The sequence below is a fragment of the Strongylocentrotus purpuratus genome, unplaced genomic scaffold (genome assembly GCF_000002235.5).
Source record: "Strongylocentrotus purpuratus isolate Spur 01 unplaced genomic scaffold, Spur_5.0 spur5_scaffold_4, whole genome shotgun sequence".
NCBI lineage: Eukaryota > Metazoa > Echinodermata > Echinoidea > Camarodonta > Strongylocentrotidae > Strongylocentrotus > Strongylocentrotus purpuratus.
The window spans coordinates 20,064,669-20,082,906 of record NW_022145610.1 but is presented as its reverse complement, the minus strand read 5'-3'; the positions used below and the strand labels follow the sequence as shown (position 1 = coordinate 20,082,906).

The 18,238-nt window shown below is 36.3% G+C and overlaps 1 protein-coding gene across 1 annotated transcript in view; it reads right to left on the bottom strand.

Annotated features, from left to right (window-relative positions):
• Positions 1–15,667, bottom strand: part of LOC594544 (sodium-dependent alanine transporter 1) — a 28,755-nt gene extending 13,088 nt beyond the window's left edge. The window contains exons 1-3 of the mRNA XM_793980.5: positions 15,468–15,667; positions 9,259–9,415; positions 6,950–7,081 (exon numbers count right to left, since the gene is read on the bottom strand). Coding sequence (XP_799073.3) covers positions 6,950–7,081; positions 9,259–9,415; positions 15,468–15,488 — 310 coding nt within the window. The 5' untranslated portion in view covers positions 15,489–15,667. The remainder of the gene's footprint in view (positions 1–6,949; positions 7,082–9,258; positions 9,416–15,467) is intronic.
• Positions 15,668–18,238: the final 2,571 nt, after the last annotated feature.

Here is an 18,238-nt window from a genome sequence, read left to right as displayed (position 1 = left end):
TATATAGAGAGAGAGAGAGAGAGAGAGAGAGAGAGAGAGAGAGAGGGAGAGTGAGAGAAAGAGAGAGAGAAAGAGAGAGAGAGAGAGAGAGAGGTTATAATTAGAAAAAGTTGAGCATTACCAATTTTGTTTTAGAAAAGGCAAGCTATTTTGCACTAATATCCACGATTCTTTTACATCTGAAGTTGATAATAGAATTCAATTCTCACAAGCAAAAATGTTATGTAAAATATGTCTTTCTCATTAATAGCGCCGAATACAAAAACGTTGCATTATCCCATTATGTCATCACAATACTTTGGAATGTATCATTATTGAATAAGTGGGCGTGACAGGGCGAAGATATTATTCCATGTTCTGAACTTTGCCTATTCACAGGTACAATATTTGTGCATAACCTGCACGGGTACAAAGATTTGGTTGGTCGATTTTGAAAGAAATGTACTCTGGTTCTGAACTATTCATCAGATGGTGGTTTACCAGATTAGTTTTTATTCAATTTCTGTATAAGTCGTTGCAGCTGACCGCTTCGCAACGAAATTGATTGTCAAGATAGCCATGAAAGCATTATAAAAACGCAGCTTTGTGAGAAAACCGTGTGAAATTGTTTTCTGTGCAGCGTATACGTAGATACAGGTTAAAATGGATGCAAAGATTGGAGGTAAAATTATTGGGAGGTGCATGTATGTGTTATAAATACTTTCCTTGTAACAAACTTCTGGATAGGTTCAGTGTCTCGATTTTGTATGGAAAATTATATTCATAACTCGTCAGAGAGTTATCGCCACTAAAGTTCACACTAGTCATGTACGATACATGTAGAGACGCGTTAGAACTGTATGGTTTAGCCAGTATATATCTCTCTTTCTCTATCTTTTCTTTCCCTTCATCGTTCTGTCCTTCCTTCCTTCCTCTCTCGCTCTTTTTCTCAAAATTTACCATCTCTCTCTCTCTCTCTCTCTCTCCGATTTCCCCTCTTTCTTTTGTCTCTCTTATCTCTCTTTTACTCTCTCTCTCTCTCTCTCGCTCTTTTTCTCAAAATTTACCATCTCTCTCTCTCTCTCACTCTCCGACTTCTTCTCTTTCTTCTGTCTCTCTTATCTCTCTTTTACTCTCTCTCTCTCTTTCTTTCCCATCCTCATTCTTTCCTTTTTTTCTCTCTCGCTTTTTTTCTCAAAATTTACCATCTCTCCCTCTCTCTCTCACTCTCCGACTTCTTCTCTTTCTTCTGTCTCTCATATCTCTCTTTTACACACACACACACACTCTCTCTCTCTCTCTCTCTCTCTCTCTCTCTCTCTTTCTTTCCCATCCTCATTCTTTCCTTCTTTTCTCTCTCGCTTTTTTCTCAAAATTTACCATCTCTCTCTCTCTCTCTCCGGCTTTCTCTCTTTCTTCTGTCTCTCTTAGCTCTCTTTTACACACACTCTCTCTCTCTCTCTCTCTCTCTCTCTCTTTCTTTCCCATCCTCATTCTTTCCCTTTTTTCTCTCTCGCTTTTTTCTCTCAAAATTTACCATCTCTCTCTCTCTCTCTCTCTCTCCGGCTTTCTCTCTTTCTTCTGACTCTCTTAGCTCTCTTAGCTCTCTTTTACTCTTTTTCCGTCATGTCTCCCTTCCTTTTCAAGTCACAGTCTACCAATCACCCGAAAAAAATAAGTTTACAATACCGTTCCGGTGCATTTTTCACAAAAACATCAAACCTTTGACAAAAGATTACTGGCGTGGAATGTGTATGTAAAAAAAAAATGGATGCATAATCCTGTATTAAACTGGCGATGTACACAAGCAATGTACAAGCTCCAATCACCGATTAGTAACTGGCAGAATGCTATAAAAGCCAAATGTTTTTATATGATGAAGTGAGTATTTCTCAACAAAGTTTTTTGTTAGAGACAAATAAATTAGAACGAGTTAGGTTGAACGCCAATGTGGAGTGAATGGTTCGAACCAATGATCATTTCATGACTTATACTGGTAATTATTTTGTACTTTGTTTTACTTGGGGAATAGAAGCCTTGTCGTAATTGTTCTCATACAAGCTGGGAAACGGCGCTCGTAGCAAAGAGAATGTATATATATGCAGTTGTCTTATCTGACAGAAGATGTTGAGAGGAGTAGATGAATGTTTACGAAATGCGCTTAACTTTGTGCCAATTCTATTCCCATTGCCCCCGTTCCTAAAAGTGGGCCGTTCCTCTGCAAATAAATACTTATTATATTTTCATCCATAGAATTGACGTTCCTTTGACTGACTATGTTTGTTTTGTTGCAAACAAATATGAAATCAAGTGAATATGATATCAAGTGAATATGAAATCAAGTGAATAAGCCTCTTCATGCGTAGGAGGCAATCGGTTAATATCGGGATGGCTATAACGAAAAAAACGGTCCCACGATTCTACAAAAAAAGAAACTGTGGATTATTTTTTTAATGAAGGATATGCCCTACTACACTATATTTGTTCTGCGGTATAATCGGTATGTGGTGTTTTTAAACATCTTAAATAGACATCCTGCAAGGATTTATCACAAGTGACTGTTGCTTACTGCCTTAAATGCGAAACTGCCTAAAAATGGAAAACTTCCTAGTTTCTTTTTCTGAGCACAAGTAGTGCGTTTTGTAACACACCTGCAGAAAATTGGAAAATTACCCATAAGTGACATCTTGATTAATAATACGACCCGACATTTTCTTTTTCATTGGTCAACCTCTTCCGAAAACATTTTGGATGGGTATGTCTTAAAAAGCCTAAAACACGAGCAGTGAGTTTAATTACAAGTAGAGTTGAAGCTAATTGGTAATTGGGATCGGGGCTTAAATTTCATGGTGTAGAAACAGACGGATAGATTTATCTGATTCAACAGTATAAAAGAACATTAAAATAGGTTACATGGACTATTGCACCAATACGTTTAAATATGTTTAGTAGAGCACTATACAATCCACTCTACATGTACATTAAAAAAACTAGCCAAGAGCTATTGATGTAATGAATTTTCAAATAGTTTGCTAAACTTTTTTTTACTACGCTCGTTATTAAGTCTGTTATATACTACAAAACTGTGGCACGATAAGAGTTAAACAGGCCATGTTTTGTTTGTTGTATAAGATTAACTTGATCTATATTTGTTAAAGTATCATGGTAAGTCATGAATACCAAATGCGAGAAGAAAGGACGCCTACTATATTAGGTTATTCAAATTTCTGCTATTCTTCCGTAAAAAATATAGGGTCTACTATTACGACCTCTGGTTGTAAATTCTTGGATCGATTTGGACTTTGGAACATCATAATCCATGTACAAGAACATAAAATGAATATGAAACCAACGTAAAGCGAATGTAGTTAAAAGTTGTCTTCTGTACGTTCATTAAGACACTGGAAAAACACTGTACATACAGAATAATATTTCATTGATGACGTGAGATAACACATAGTGTGTTGAAATCTAGTTGAATATGAAAATAGAGGTGAATCAAAGTGCTTGCAATCCCTGTTAGTGTTATTATAAGATATTTGCCATAGATGAAGATAAGGTCATATCTAAATTACGAAATGATAACTTTCTTGTATGTTAGCATCACCAAAATCCACAGGGATGTGGATATATTATTTAGTACTGTTCCAACAAGTTGGTATAATTCAGTTTATAAAATGTCTTGTTTATAATGATGTGCGAAGTTGATCAATATCGCATTATAGTTATACCAACATCGTATGATTGGGGAGGATAGGAACCTAGTTGAAAGTGTTTTTAACAAAAAAAAACCTTTTCAGCATGAATAATGCAGATCGTGCTCTCCTTTAAACCAATGTGAAAATATGAAAAGACTCCGTCATTCATCGAAATTAATGTTAACAATACGTATTTTCAACTCTGTTCCTAAATGATGAGGATCTAGGAGTCAGTTCGATAGTTTATAATGTTCAATCAGGTTCTACGGTTTATATCCATTTTCATACACGAGGGTCAAGAGAACATGTCAAATTAATTGTTAATGTCGTGCCTTGTTGCAAAAGTTCGGTGTCAGGGCTCGAACCCATGACTGTTGCATCTACATCCACCCACTCGGTATCGAAACAACGAATACTGCATTGATCGCATTACTTGTTAGCAGCTATGTATGACAAAAGATAACTCACTATAGAGAATGAATAGGGTCTGCATACACGCCCAAAACCGCACAAAAGCTCTCAGAAAAAATGAAATAAAAGTCGAACAGAATGCGACCCTGCGTAACAACAAACACGGGGGGGGGGGGGGGGGTCCTTGATGAATTGTTGAATCCTCGTTAATTACTAATCTATTCAAATGTTGTACATAACTCTAGGGACAAAATTTGTTGTTGCAAATTGAAAGTTTCCAGAGGCGAACCCGACACAGCACCATCTAATGAACGCGGTTGAACGATGTTTTTTTTTCTAATAAGAGTTTACTAATAAATCAAAGTGTATGCATCATCCCTGCAAAAAACGTTGTGATGGCAACCGGAAGTTTGCTAGAGGCAAGTCCGATAAACTACAAAGAAAGCATGATTGATCCCATCCATACGCTGCACTAAATATCTTCCCACAAAGGGCTCATGAACTATTCATTAAATCATAATTATATCATGATTCAATTAAATTTGACAGTTAAAAATATGTCATTCTGTCTTTACAGTACGAATGCAAATTGTTTGTTGAGCTCATTCTACATTGATTTACTTGTCTGGTAACAAAAAATTAGCTAAGGAACCAACCCCTCTTTCCCTCTCTCTGTTTATCATGCAGTGCTCTGACGCTATACGTTCCAAAATAAATTCCCGATTTAAATGATACAAAATATGCGATAACACATGTATGAAGTGTATTGTACTCTCGGGATATTATTAAGTAGGCGTAGTCCTAAACGACTCACTAATGCGTGAGATGTCATCAACAAACATGGTTTGAAAACTATACCACAAACTATTTGAAAGCCCATGTTAAGTGATAGCGTACTGCAGTATATACAACAATCTTGAAGAAACTATCCTATGTTTTGACAGGCGTCGCACTGTCTGCCAATATGCGAATGTGTACAATGGACGATTTGTGTTGTGGCCTTTGTGGGATCAATATCTTTAGAAACCAATTTTGATCACGTAATAGCCCGCCAAGTAGTTCACACAAAACGCGGTCACGTCACCAACTCCTTGAATAATCGTACTGTTAATATGCAAATGCGTTCCTTCGTTAATCATGAAGGTCCATCAATCCTGGGACTGATAACTTCACGGGGGACATGTTTCATTTGTGAGTTTAGGTATGCACAGTATTCCAACATCAGCTGATGTCAAGAAATTATGAAAACGACAGTGTGCGACAAGTGAACTTTTTATTGTCAACTATTTTGACTGATGCTTGAACTGTTGTACCTATTGTGAATCTATTGTAACAATACTTTGATTAGTGTATTGTACGTTTCCTTTTTCCCCCTCCATTCTACCAATACACGGCTTTGACTTTTAAGTCACGCTTTGCCCCTCCCACTCGCTCCTTATTAAACTCAAGAGGAATATGAGGGCAATAATGAGTTATTTTAAAAGAACTTTATGATTAATAAAGCCCATTTGTGCTTTGTAAAAGCCATCCCCTATTTTCCCCTTGTTACAAATGCTCAACTTCATTCTCGCTTGCCCCCTCTCTCTCATTCCTTTCTTCAATAGTTTTACATTTACATCTCAAAGGGCAATGATGATTGTACATGACTGTATGTAATCATAAGTCATACGTTGGCGTTGGGTGTGTTTTTTTCCAAGGATATCTCATGGGTTTTTTCCTATCTTTGCTTTTTAGCAGCAGGATGGTTTCGGATTTGCTTGTCCTCAATGTATTCGTCCTTCCGTTTTTGTTTTTTTCGTTTGGAGGTACAGGAAGGTACAGAAGCAGTGAAAGCCAGTCATGCGATGCAATCCACGCATTGTTTGGAGACAATACAGAGAGTTCTACAGATGCAAAGTACGTGAATATAATAGCTGAACCACGGACCTACTAGCTATAGGTCCATGGCTGAACAAAGCGCTGTGACCTCCAACCGAGCGCGTCACAATAGAAAAGAAATGAGTAAACACCATTTGCAGACCAATCTTCTACGGTTCTACCACATAATAGGATTCTTTTTTATCACGTTTGTCGCTCTTTTGATTAAGTTTGTGGCTCTTTTTCAATATGATCTATGGATTTATTCAAAAAGAGATGTGGTTATGACATTTTTGTCTTATTGTACAGCATCTTTGGCGCCTTACAAAATGTGCTGTGAACCGTTTACCCTCCTCTTCTTTTACCTACCCCAAAGTTGTTGTTTTTTAGGGCGGAGGGTCAAGTAATTAAATAAAAAGGTACTGCACGAAATGTTTATTAATTTTGCCAGCCCATCTGTATGACTATCTGTTAGTGTGTTTAACTGCATATAGACCTCACGAAACAATTAAACCAATGTCTAGCTTTTATGAAAGATGGTGCTGGTATTAATTTGAAATGAGACCATCATATCTATTTTTATTGTTACCGTGCTCAGTTTACTTTTACTTTCGAGTTTATATCTATCATTAAACTATTTTTGTCCTTAACCACAGCGTTCGTTTGCTGAATTGAATTGAATCTAATTGAATTGATAATGGTTTTATTGAGAATGTGGTTATGTATTACATCTGTAGATTATGCTGCATGAATGTCTCTGAAATGGCGTTACATGACTCGGGTGATAGAGCGATGTTGTATTTTTGTAATGACATAGAAAATGAATAGAGGATCGATTAAAAGTTGGTGCGTTTAAACTGCCCTAGTTCAGTAAGGCATTGTACGGACACTTTCAAACTGGCATATACCAAGAATGGAAAAGTCCACTATTTTTTTTAATCTTTTCCAGAACTCGCCCCTTCCCCTTCTCGGCCCAATACCTTCTTCTTATTAGCATATCTTACCTCTGAACATGGGGATGGCCCTCCAGCACGTGATGGGTCCCTGACTGCAGTACTGTCCGAACGACACCTCCATGAAGAAGAGGGGTAATCCAGCAAACACCAACATCACGATGTACGGGACCAGGAAAGCACCTTGAACATAAAAAAATGGCGATAATTATATTACAAATAATAGTATGACGAAGAACAAGAACAATAATGATAATAATGATAATAGTATGACGAAGAACAAGAACATTAATGATAATAATAACAATAATGATAATAATAATACGATTGATATGACGAAGAACAAGAACAATAATGATAAGAATAATAATGATAATACTAACAATGATAATGATAATGATAACAATAATAGTAATTATAATGCTATTACTAATAATAATATATGTGATTTGTAAGGCGCCAAATCAACTTGAAATCAAATGCCCACTTATGCAAAAATCAAATCACATCTACCTTATAAACAAAATAACAACATGAGTATAAGAAAGAACATACTAACATTAAAAAGAACAATCATAATTTTACCGAACCGAACAGGTACGAGATGATGAAAATCAACAGGGGTGCAAAAGCGGTTTTTCTTTTGCTCATTTTATCCATATCCATATTTCTTCTAGAATTTGTTTTTAATGAAAAGAAAGATACCGCCATTTCCCTTTCTTAGATCATGTATTCGTAATAGGTCTATTCTTAGATGTGACGAATCCCCGTTTGTTCTATTCACACTGTGTTGAGAAATGATATATCGTCTTTAATTTCGATTCCCTACAGTATTGTACTTTGTAATATTGTATATCTGATGCTTACTTAATTATGACGGATTAAAGTATTAAGACATTTTCTGTAATTTCACTCATGTTATTCATATTGAATTTAAACAAAAGTGAATACAAAAAAGTGAATGAAAGCAATTAAGTTTTACACACGAGTTATCGAGAGGTTACTGGAGTGTTTTTCTGATGATAAACCAACTTTAAACTTTAAAAAACATGTGTATTTATAATTGCCAACCCCCCCCCCTTTCCCCTTTCTCTTTTTCTGTCTCTGTCTCTCATTCTCTGTTTCTATCTCTCCCTGTCTCTCTCATTTTATTGGCACTTAAATCCACACTGTTTCAAATACCAGCTTTATGGTTGCCTTCTAGATATATTTCTGTCATAGTCTGATAACTAATAGGTTTTGGGAGGCAGGCATATTACACCCACCTTACAATGTCTATATGAAAATGACTACAGTGAAGTAGAAAGTTGACAATACAAACACAGTTTGCCCACCCCCAAATAAATATCATACATAAAATTAGGTCAAAATCCTTTTAATGTCTCATGTTAACAAATAGACTATGACATATATTACGCAAATTGTTTTCTTATTCAGAGTCGTCCTCCAAACGAAATGGTCTATCAAACTAATAATCATAAAAACATGATTAGGCATGTATGTCATTCCAAAAATTTATTTACAAAGATAACAGAACATTTTTATGACTTTGCTTTTGTGCTATCTAGCAGAGATTAAACGTTTGTATTATTTCGTGTTTTACATCTTCTAATTCTGTCCTTCATACTCCTAAATACAAAACATTTACGAGCTTTACGATTGAGTGATATGGGCATTTTATATATATATATATATATGAAATCTGTTCAAAGGCCGTTGGTAAACAGAGTTCTGTAGTGTATTTAGTCTACATAATTATATTAAGGTCGACACAAGTAGAACCTCACCCTTGATCGACAAATTTAAATATATGATATGATATATATATATCTATATATAAAAGCATGAGCTTGTGTCAGGATAAATGGTTTGGAAAAGTTTCTGTGTATCTTTAACGATAGAAAATGTGCAATTATTGCAATTTCAAGGTTGATTCCTTTGTCAATGTATAACAGAATATTTATATAAATGTATATATGACTTAAACATCACGATCTGAAATGGTGAAAGGGACATAGATAGACGGACATACAGAAAGAGAGAGAGAGAGAGAGACAGAGAGACAGAGAGAGACGGACGGAGAGAGAGAGACGGACGGAGAGAGAGAGAGAGAGAGACGGACGGACAGAGAGAGACAGATATAGATGCAGATAGCGAGATAGACACAAAGAGATAGACATCTAAACAAAGACATAAATAGACAGAGAGACAGACACACAGAGAGAGAGAGAGAGACAGAGGGGGATAGGGAAACAGATACAGACAGATACAGACAGAGATAGACAGAGAGGGGAGAGACAGAGAGACAGAGGGAGAGAGAAAGAGAGAAGGGGGTGGAAGAAACCCGGATATAAACTCACCTCCTCCGTTCTCGTAGGCCAGGTAGGGGAACCTCCAGACATTCCCGAGACCTACAGCGTACCCCACGCAGGAGAGGATGAAGTCCAACTTGCTACCCCAGTTACCCCTCTCAACATTCTCATCTCCTTCATTCTCCTCCAACACCTCAACAGCTCCCTAAAACATTACAAAATGAGAGGCATGGTTAATAAAAATACGCCGTTTTCAATATACCTGGCAGGATTCATTCCTCGATTGCACTGCATGAGCGTCAAGTTTGCATTTACATGTACAGTGAAACCTGCTTTAGTGACCACCTGTCTACAAAGACCAAATTTGTTGTTTCCCTTGAAAATGGTTTCACATTGAAACATGTCCTAAATGCACCTGTACTTAAACACCACCTGCCTATAAAGACCACTTTTCTTTTCTCCATTGAGTGGTCTTTGTAGACAGGTTTCATTGTATCAGATTTAAAAAAATCCACAGTACTTCATCAAATTCAATAAATCTTTAGATTATGCAATTCCATGCTTAATCGAATACGTTGCTATACCAACCAATTTGATCAACGATCCGTATTTTTAAAATGTATTTATTATTGAATTACTGTATGCTTATAAATAAATGCTCGTTTACTCATTATTACATAGGCCTATATCGCTTTTTTGTTTAAATGTGACAAAAGTATTTGGATATTTACCATGTTTTCTATCGTGAATAAAACCAAAATTGAGCTTAATGAACATTCGAGCATGTGACAAAAATACCTTGTGCCAGCCGTAATCATTGAATTTTTGTCTTTTTTGTTCACTGTTTGACTTAAAGTTTGGGCTCTAATTTGCGCCTATACGTTAGAACAGTATATCCCGTTTAAATTGTGCCCAGATAATGTAACACGTCATTGTGATGTTCACACATTTCGATGGGCTCATAAGGCTACTGAAATTGCCTTAGTTGATTTTTCAAAAGCCTTTGCTATTATGGTATACCTATTTCTTGTATGTCAACTACACGTCGATAAATCTTATGTTAATTAGCTCGCTGAGATATCTTAGCTTGTAAGGACAGCAAATTAAAATCATGAACATCTAAACCATATTGTGATGACCTGGGTTTCATAAGGCTTCCAAACTTGCATTGTAGCTTATAGGATGGTGAGGATTGGGGGAGTTCTAAAGTTTCCTTTTCTCCCGACAATACTACCCACTGTTCCGAACAATCACCTACAAATGGGAAACTTAAGCGGCTTTTAAAGACCCTTAGACGGGATGAGTAACAACTCTAGGATGATTACAAGGGAGTATTGTTATTTGCTCCTAAGCATTAGTTATTCTCGTTCATAGAGGAAGAAAAAAGGCTTGGAAATTGTACAGCAAGAACTAGCACGAATGTATCAGGGATGTCTCACCTATCTGGTTGTATGCATCAAGCTTCAACTATGGTTGGTCGATTGTGAATTTCATGTGGCGATTAAGATATTCCTTATTTTGGGTGGATTTTTTTTTCTTCCATAGATTAGATTAGACAAAGACAGCACAGTGGCTCTACATTCATTCTGGTTTTACATATCATATCCGACCACATTCTTAAATGTTATGTGGGTGTAATTCGTGCAAACATACTATAGGCCATTCCTCTTTGTTCCATACACATAAATTTAATGTAAATTTATACAAAATTACACTTTGTCCAAAATAAAATCGCACATTTTGTGGGTAAATATTTGCGAGTAAGAAAAGTGTCTTTTTTATAACACTGGCGAGTCACAAGATGTGTGTCGAGTACATGTTGATCACTTTAAGTGATTATACGCTTTAAATACATCCTGGAAGTGACTTGGCAGTTGGCTTGGCTTTTTATCCCACCAATGTGAGAAATTATTTAATAAACTGCATCCGTAATTTCGAAATGGGATTCCATTTTGTTTTGTTTCATTTTTTATTTGTTGTATTTTCTATTTTATATAAATTTCTTATCTTCAGCTGATGTTAACGGACGTGCTTAGGACATGTGATCTATGTCAAGGGTTGGGGGTTGTCCGACCCAATTTGTGGACTAGCGTGGCGAATTTTAACCAATAAGCGAGAAGAAAATATTCTAATAACGTGTTCCTTCTTTATTTAATTTGCCTGCAAAAGATTATATTAGCCGACAGAAGAGATGCAGTATGGGGAGGGGGATTGCCGTGACTTAATTTAAACACAGTGACTATTTTCCGCCTATGATTATTATGCAATAATCTCTACGGATGTTGTTACCCCCACACGGATGACCCCTTCCCCTCTCGCCTTCAAGCGATCCCCATGTTAAGTTATTATAATTTCAAAGAACTTTACGAAGGTTATATACAATAATACAATACAATATGACCACGGAGTGCAAATGGATTATCCAGCCTGCATGACAAAAGAAACTAGGCGAGGTCGAAGAAAGAGGGACAGTCATCGCTTCCCCCACACCCCCGGGACCAATGTTCCGAATTCCACTCGAGATTCCCAAGTGGGATTGGGATAAACTAGGGGAAAAGACCGGGAAGTCTGATTATTATGCACACTATATTTGCTATTTAATAGGTGCCCATTTGTTCCATCGTGGAAACAAAACAAGACTTGGGAATTGTTTGCTAGGTCATGCTATTCTACGAGAATCCTTTCAGATGCTACGTCTTTATGATTCGCCCTAGTTCCCCTTATATTACCCCTCTGTCATGCTCTTATTAACATCCATGGGATTTTGACAGAACAAAGGGGGAGACACAAAGACGATTGCGTAACGGCTAGGATAGAGTACATAATGGCATAGCCTTGGGCAAATACAATCTCCATAATGACACAAAGGGGACGTCTCTTTGGCGAAAGTCTTGAAAACTTGCTTCTCATGCTGAGTTAGGAGACCCAGATCCAATCGAGCAGGAATTCTTCTAAAATGTTAACCCCAATGGCCGTATTCTACTACAATTTCAACACTTGGTTTAATATGATTATTGTCCAAAAATGGTAAAGTAAGTCTGGAGGTTAAAGTGGTTTTAGAACCAGTGTCGGGTTTAACTGAATTCGGACCAAAAAGTTGATAATTTCCACAATAGATCTCTTTACCTTACTATACTCTAAGAAATCTAACTCATTTAAGTTAAAAGGAGCTCGGTAAATAATGTCGTGAGATCGCAAAAAAATAATTGTTTGTTCTGGTAGAGAGGGCGATGAATGCCTTTGAAATATATAGCAACCTGTTTTGTCGTTTTCTTCTTTTCAAGTCCTGATCTTCATTTTGTTTATAGACATACCCTCTTTTATTACCTCTCATAAAGTCCATCTTGTTTGCTTCTTGTTTAATGGTTACGTAGCGCTTTTATTAGGATGATGAACTAGTATAAAGAATTTCCGTTGAATAGTTCAACCCCTTACTCAACCTCCCCCCCCCTAAAAAGAGGGGTGGGGAGAGCAACAATACTTTGCTCTATAAAGCAGTTTTCTAGAATTTGATCTTTTTTGTGCGTGTGACTATTAAACGACTTTAATAGACTTTTGACGCTTACCGTCCACCAATTTAATAGAATTCCTCTAATCTGGCGCGAAATTTTTAAAGAAGATTTTCAATGAAACTAATACAAAATGTTATGTTATTCACTAGTACTATTCAGTAGAACTGTTTTCAACGAAAGCAAATATAAATGAAAGTGTTGAAGTGATAGAAGTGATGATGAAATATCAGCCACGTACGTTGTCCCACGAATTCAAGATGTGTGGATTTAACTGTTGTAAGGGTTATTCTAACGTTTCTCCGAAAGCAATGATTAATAAGGTGTCGTAGCTCTGTACATACTAGATACAAACCGCTATGTCTATGTAATTTAGGGTCATTGTTTTGCGATACTTATGTCAAGTATTCGATTGTGCTAGACAGATAAGAAAGATTGTGCTAGACAGATAAGAAAGATTATACAACACAAGTGTCGCCTTGTTGTTGGTTGATGGCTTCCGACATTTTCAGAGTAGTAATGTTGATGCGGTTACCACGAAACGCGATCTATGGATTTACACTGTATGGAAAAATACCAAGAAAGTTTATTGAAAAGAGATTTTATTTCGCCACCCCCGGACTGTGTAAGGTGCAAATATTGGCCAACACGGAAGTATTATTTGCACTGCAAATATATACACAAAGATAAAGAACCAAAACATAAAAGATATTGGATCTTAACACATTGGGATAAATAAGTGCGGTAGATACCCGCAGTCAGGGCGATAATAAACTGAATAAATTATGAGGTTCTTCGAATACTTCATGAAACGGAAATGGATATCTTAAACAAGACAAGGGGTTAATGAATTGGGCATGGGTTTTCTTTTTCTTCTTCTCTAAAATACATACTTTGCCGGATTTCGATGACTCCATTCTAAGACAAATATGGTTTGCAGTTCCTTGACGTTTAGGTCCTTGAAGTTTGAACTTCAGCAATATTTACTTCGAATTCTTTCTTCATAAGCTATGCATTATTGTTGATAAACATTATCCCTAAAACTGTACATTGTAATTTATATGTTCACTAAATGCAGTGCATTGATGCACATTTTGATAGTTGAAAAACTTCAGATCACGAAAGATCAATCATACTGATCAATCATACTGCTCATTCGATATCCGTTTCATGGTCCAAGTGACATGAAATGCAATTGAATATAGCTGTCTTTTGTTCTCGCCTACGGTCTGCTAAAAACATTTTATAGATGCAAAAACAGAAAACGAGAAAAAAGAACCGAATGTCTTCATTGGAAAGCTGCCAGAATGCATTCGTCAACACTATTGTCCTCATCCATGAACTATTCGTCAATTTTGTTTAGGAGTCACGTGACCGTGTTAAGAATATAGACATAAACCTATAAAGCGCAATATCATAAAACCACTGTGAAACGTCGAAACATATCGTTTAGTCTGGTGTAGAAATATGAAGTTACAGCAGCGTGGCGAATGATTATTTCAAATAAGCTTCCACGACCTGTATAAGTGGAGAAGTGCAGCTTGTTCTTTGGTTATTGTGCTTTTAAATTGACCCATTCCGCTTCTTTTCATTCTATGAAAAGAATATTTAAAGAAAAGAAACCGGTACCTGCTAGTCTGCGATTTATATCGGAATTCAACAATACCCATCCTTGTGATTCACTAAAATCATTGTTAAGTAGGGCCGGACCCAAAATTTTGTGAAAGGGGAGGGGCGCAACACCAAAAAAAAAAACTCTGAGAAGAAATATTTGACAATGAAAGGTGTAATGTGGGTCGCAAACTCGAAGAGGGCACAATGTTTCTTCGATTTAAAGCACAAAAAAGAGTTCCTATGAATGAGGCCAACTAGAGATATAATTTGTTGTGGACATTTTGTAATGGAGAGCACGATAAAGTTGAATATAATTACTCCGTTAATCTCCTACTCTTTCAAAGTATTAACAAATTTTAAATGACAAAACATACACGAATTTGATTTATGAAAGGCTGGTCACATACATTGCCGACTGCTATATTCTTTACACGGATCCCCCTTTTTTCACTAGAGTCTACCTTTACGACTTAAAGGTGGATTGTTTGCCATCCAAAATGATTTCATAAAACAAAAAACTTTAAATCATGTTCAATAATACATTACAAATACAAGTGAACAAAACGGTTTATTGAAAATAATCATCATGGTACAACATTGTAATTACCAACGAAACACACCTCCCAGCCTCTTTTTCGCATTAATTGTTGATACTCGGTGAACGCCGTGTTGTAAAATTATACAAAAAGTGCAAGTAACATGAATACAGGACCCCTAATTTCTACACATTTACTTTCCAAATATGGAACTGAAAGTTCAGAAGCCGAACATTTAGATGGCTAACATTTCATTCATTTCACAAATGCTTTAAACCGTTCTCGAAATTGAAAGTAACAAACCCTTTGCGACAGACACAAGTAAAATGTTGCCCTTTTATCGTAAAGTTCACCCGTTGCTTTCGCAAGAATTGCATTTTTGGCACATGAGATGACTTTTCCGAAATCCTATTCGTAGGGTTGTAAGCGATTAATTTCATGTGCCTAACTTCCCCTGAAGTATAGACGGACGGTTTAAAGTAAACGTACAACGATGGTCGATGCGACCTGACCATTTTTGGTGTATCCGAATTCCATCCGAATTCCACAACACAACAAAATATCACTTCAATATTTGAAAAAAGAAATATCAACTTACATCTTCGATTGCTTTCCCCATATTCAGTCAATGTTCCACCAGCAGAATTTCAGATAAAAGATGGAAGAAGTTTCTTCAAAAACAATACAAGCAGTCGACTTAAAATACCAACTGCAACTGTGCGCTCTACCACTATCCGCACACACACATACACACCACGACGAATAAGTTCGTGGAAGTTTTGTTTCTTCTTCTTTCTTTTGGGATTGGGCGCGGCCGTCTACACACACACACTCACACACGGTTATACAGCGCAACACACCCTTACGCCACACACAGCGATATATGGCGGACTATTAATGCGTTTGGTATTTGCATTGTCCGCGAGCTTTTCATGGTCGTTAACGCCAAGATATTCTTCGACGATTGATATACCATGCTTTAACAAGCAGGTGTATTGTTAAGAATTGTATTGGCGTGTCAGAAAATATGCAAATTTTCTCCCAATTATGACTACTCAACTTGAACGTCGGGCAAAATTGTCTGTTATTCGCGAAAGACTTTAGGGGGAGGAATATTCGTTGTTTGCGAATTGGCAGGTTAACAAAAAGATCTTATTCATCAATATGATGCTGATTTAGATGAGTAATGGTGTAATTAGTATTATGTTACCTGTCTGTTTCTATCAAAAAGTTTATTTTAATGATGCTGTTCCAAAAATCAAATAATTCTTCTCATGCTTGTATAGGCACAGTAATATGTAGACATATTTTACTTTCCTCGACTGAATGTAATTGTGTTAGATGGTCCTGCAATTGTTTTCATCTAGATTATAATTGTTTAACCTCGGTTGTGTATTAACACTTTTCACTTTTTCACCTGTAATATACCGGTTTACTTAAACATATTCAAATATATGGATGTTTCTTTCCTGGGGACCTAGTGACAAGTTATTCAATAAACCTCTTACCAATTAATGAAGTACAATACTTGGAATCCAGTCTGCTAACATTAATTGTTGCTATGTGGGCAAGCCTTGGGCAAACTTTCAGGTTGTCAAGAACAAACTTTGTTTAAAAAGTATGCATAACAATTGTATATGTTTGTAAAACGGTCTATTGTATAGACCATTTTCGTAATGTAACAAAATTGAATGCACATGTCTTTGTCAATTGCCTTGTTTTTAAATATTTCATTCACCTGTTACGAATAATTGATCTCAATACTCAACATACAAATTGCATTTCATGGTTTTAGGTAGGACAAGCCTTAATATTTGTTCTATCTAGGAGTTTTAAGAGCTGGAGTCATATCTAGCTCATTCCCTTTGTACTATCTTCGATGCCACCAGGAGAAAATAATTAAAGTCAGGCAAACTGGACCTTCCTTGAAGATACGTAGACCAGGGATGTGATAGAGAAGGAGTTGAATCAAGTCGCTCTCCTTTGACCCCATGCTTCAAGTCCAAGCCGCCGAAAAGTTATGCGCAAAGTTACATACCACTTTCTCAAGTTAGCTTCATATTTTCACGAAGTAACGGTAGTGAGGAAAAGCCGCACGCAAATTGTACGCGATTTTCATTCGCTACCGCCACTTCGTAAAAATAGGGACAGATGATGTCACAGGTAGAATGAGATCTGGAGGATTTTTAGGGTGGAGCTTAGCAAGTTTGAAGAAGAAGACAAAATAGATGACACACATTCAGAAGTTTACATATTAAAATATGAGATGTTTGCAGGAATACACACCAACAGGAATAAACCTTCATTTGGATGACAGGGGTCCTTTAAATCATCATCATCATTAAATGGCTAGCACTTCCCCATTTATATTGTGGTACTATTCGTTTCTATTCATACCTGTATGATAAGCTTATGTAGCCTTGCTAGATGTTGAAAGTGATGTCCTAATCTATCATGCGAATTTATGTTCTGAAGGCTGTACAAATAATTATGTTTAATGGCTAAATTTACTTTATAGATGTAGTCCCACGAACATACAATAATTCTTCACCCCCCCCCCTCCTACCAACAAAATATGCACCGGGGGTATCAATTTTGACAGACATGGCGCATTATAAATGATGACTACTATTATCTTCTTTTTTAAAATTAAAAATAGCAAAAGATGAAGTGTCAGTCAGCAATCATTTTAGAGCGCGCGCATGTAAGCAACTACCAAACGAAATGTATGCATACTCTGAATTTAACTTTAATGAATTATAATATCAATTATTCCGTTTCCTTGACAGTCATTAGGAATATATTCTCCAAAATGACAAGGGTCAAGTTCTTAAAATATTTGCTACTGTTACGTCATGATGATGAGTTGATAAGTCGTGTATTAGGTGATGGTACAAACTGCACTGTTTTCCATGATATTATTAAGTTGGATTACATTTCACCCATTTCACAAAGCCCTTTTTCAATGACAAACGACAAAAATCAGTGACAAATCTGTTGATGACCAATCAGAAGCAAGGATTTCAGTAGCTAGTATAAAAAAAACCGTCATTTGTCACTGATGACAAGTTTTGTGAAACGCCCCCAGTTTCTCACCTCATTTCATGGAAATGATTGTGACAATAGTAATCTTGATAGATAAATGTTGTATCTTCTCAGAACTTTACTGATTAATAAAGACTGATCCATAAGATTGCTCAACAGAGTTCTGAAAATATATTCGTTTATCCGCTCATATCCATTTCAGAAGAAGAAAAAGATATACAGTGTAATACATAAAATAGAGACATTATATCATTAATAATTGTACATTTGATATCTAAATAACTGTGACAGAGTGCATTCATATAAATATGTTAGGTAATATGA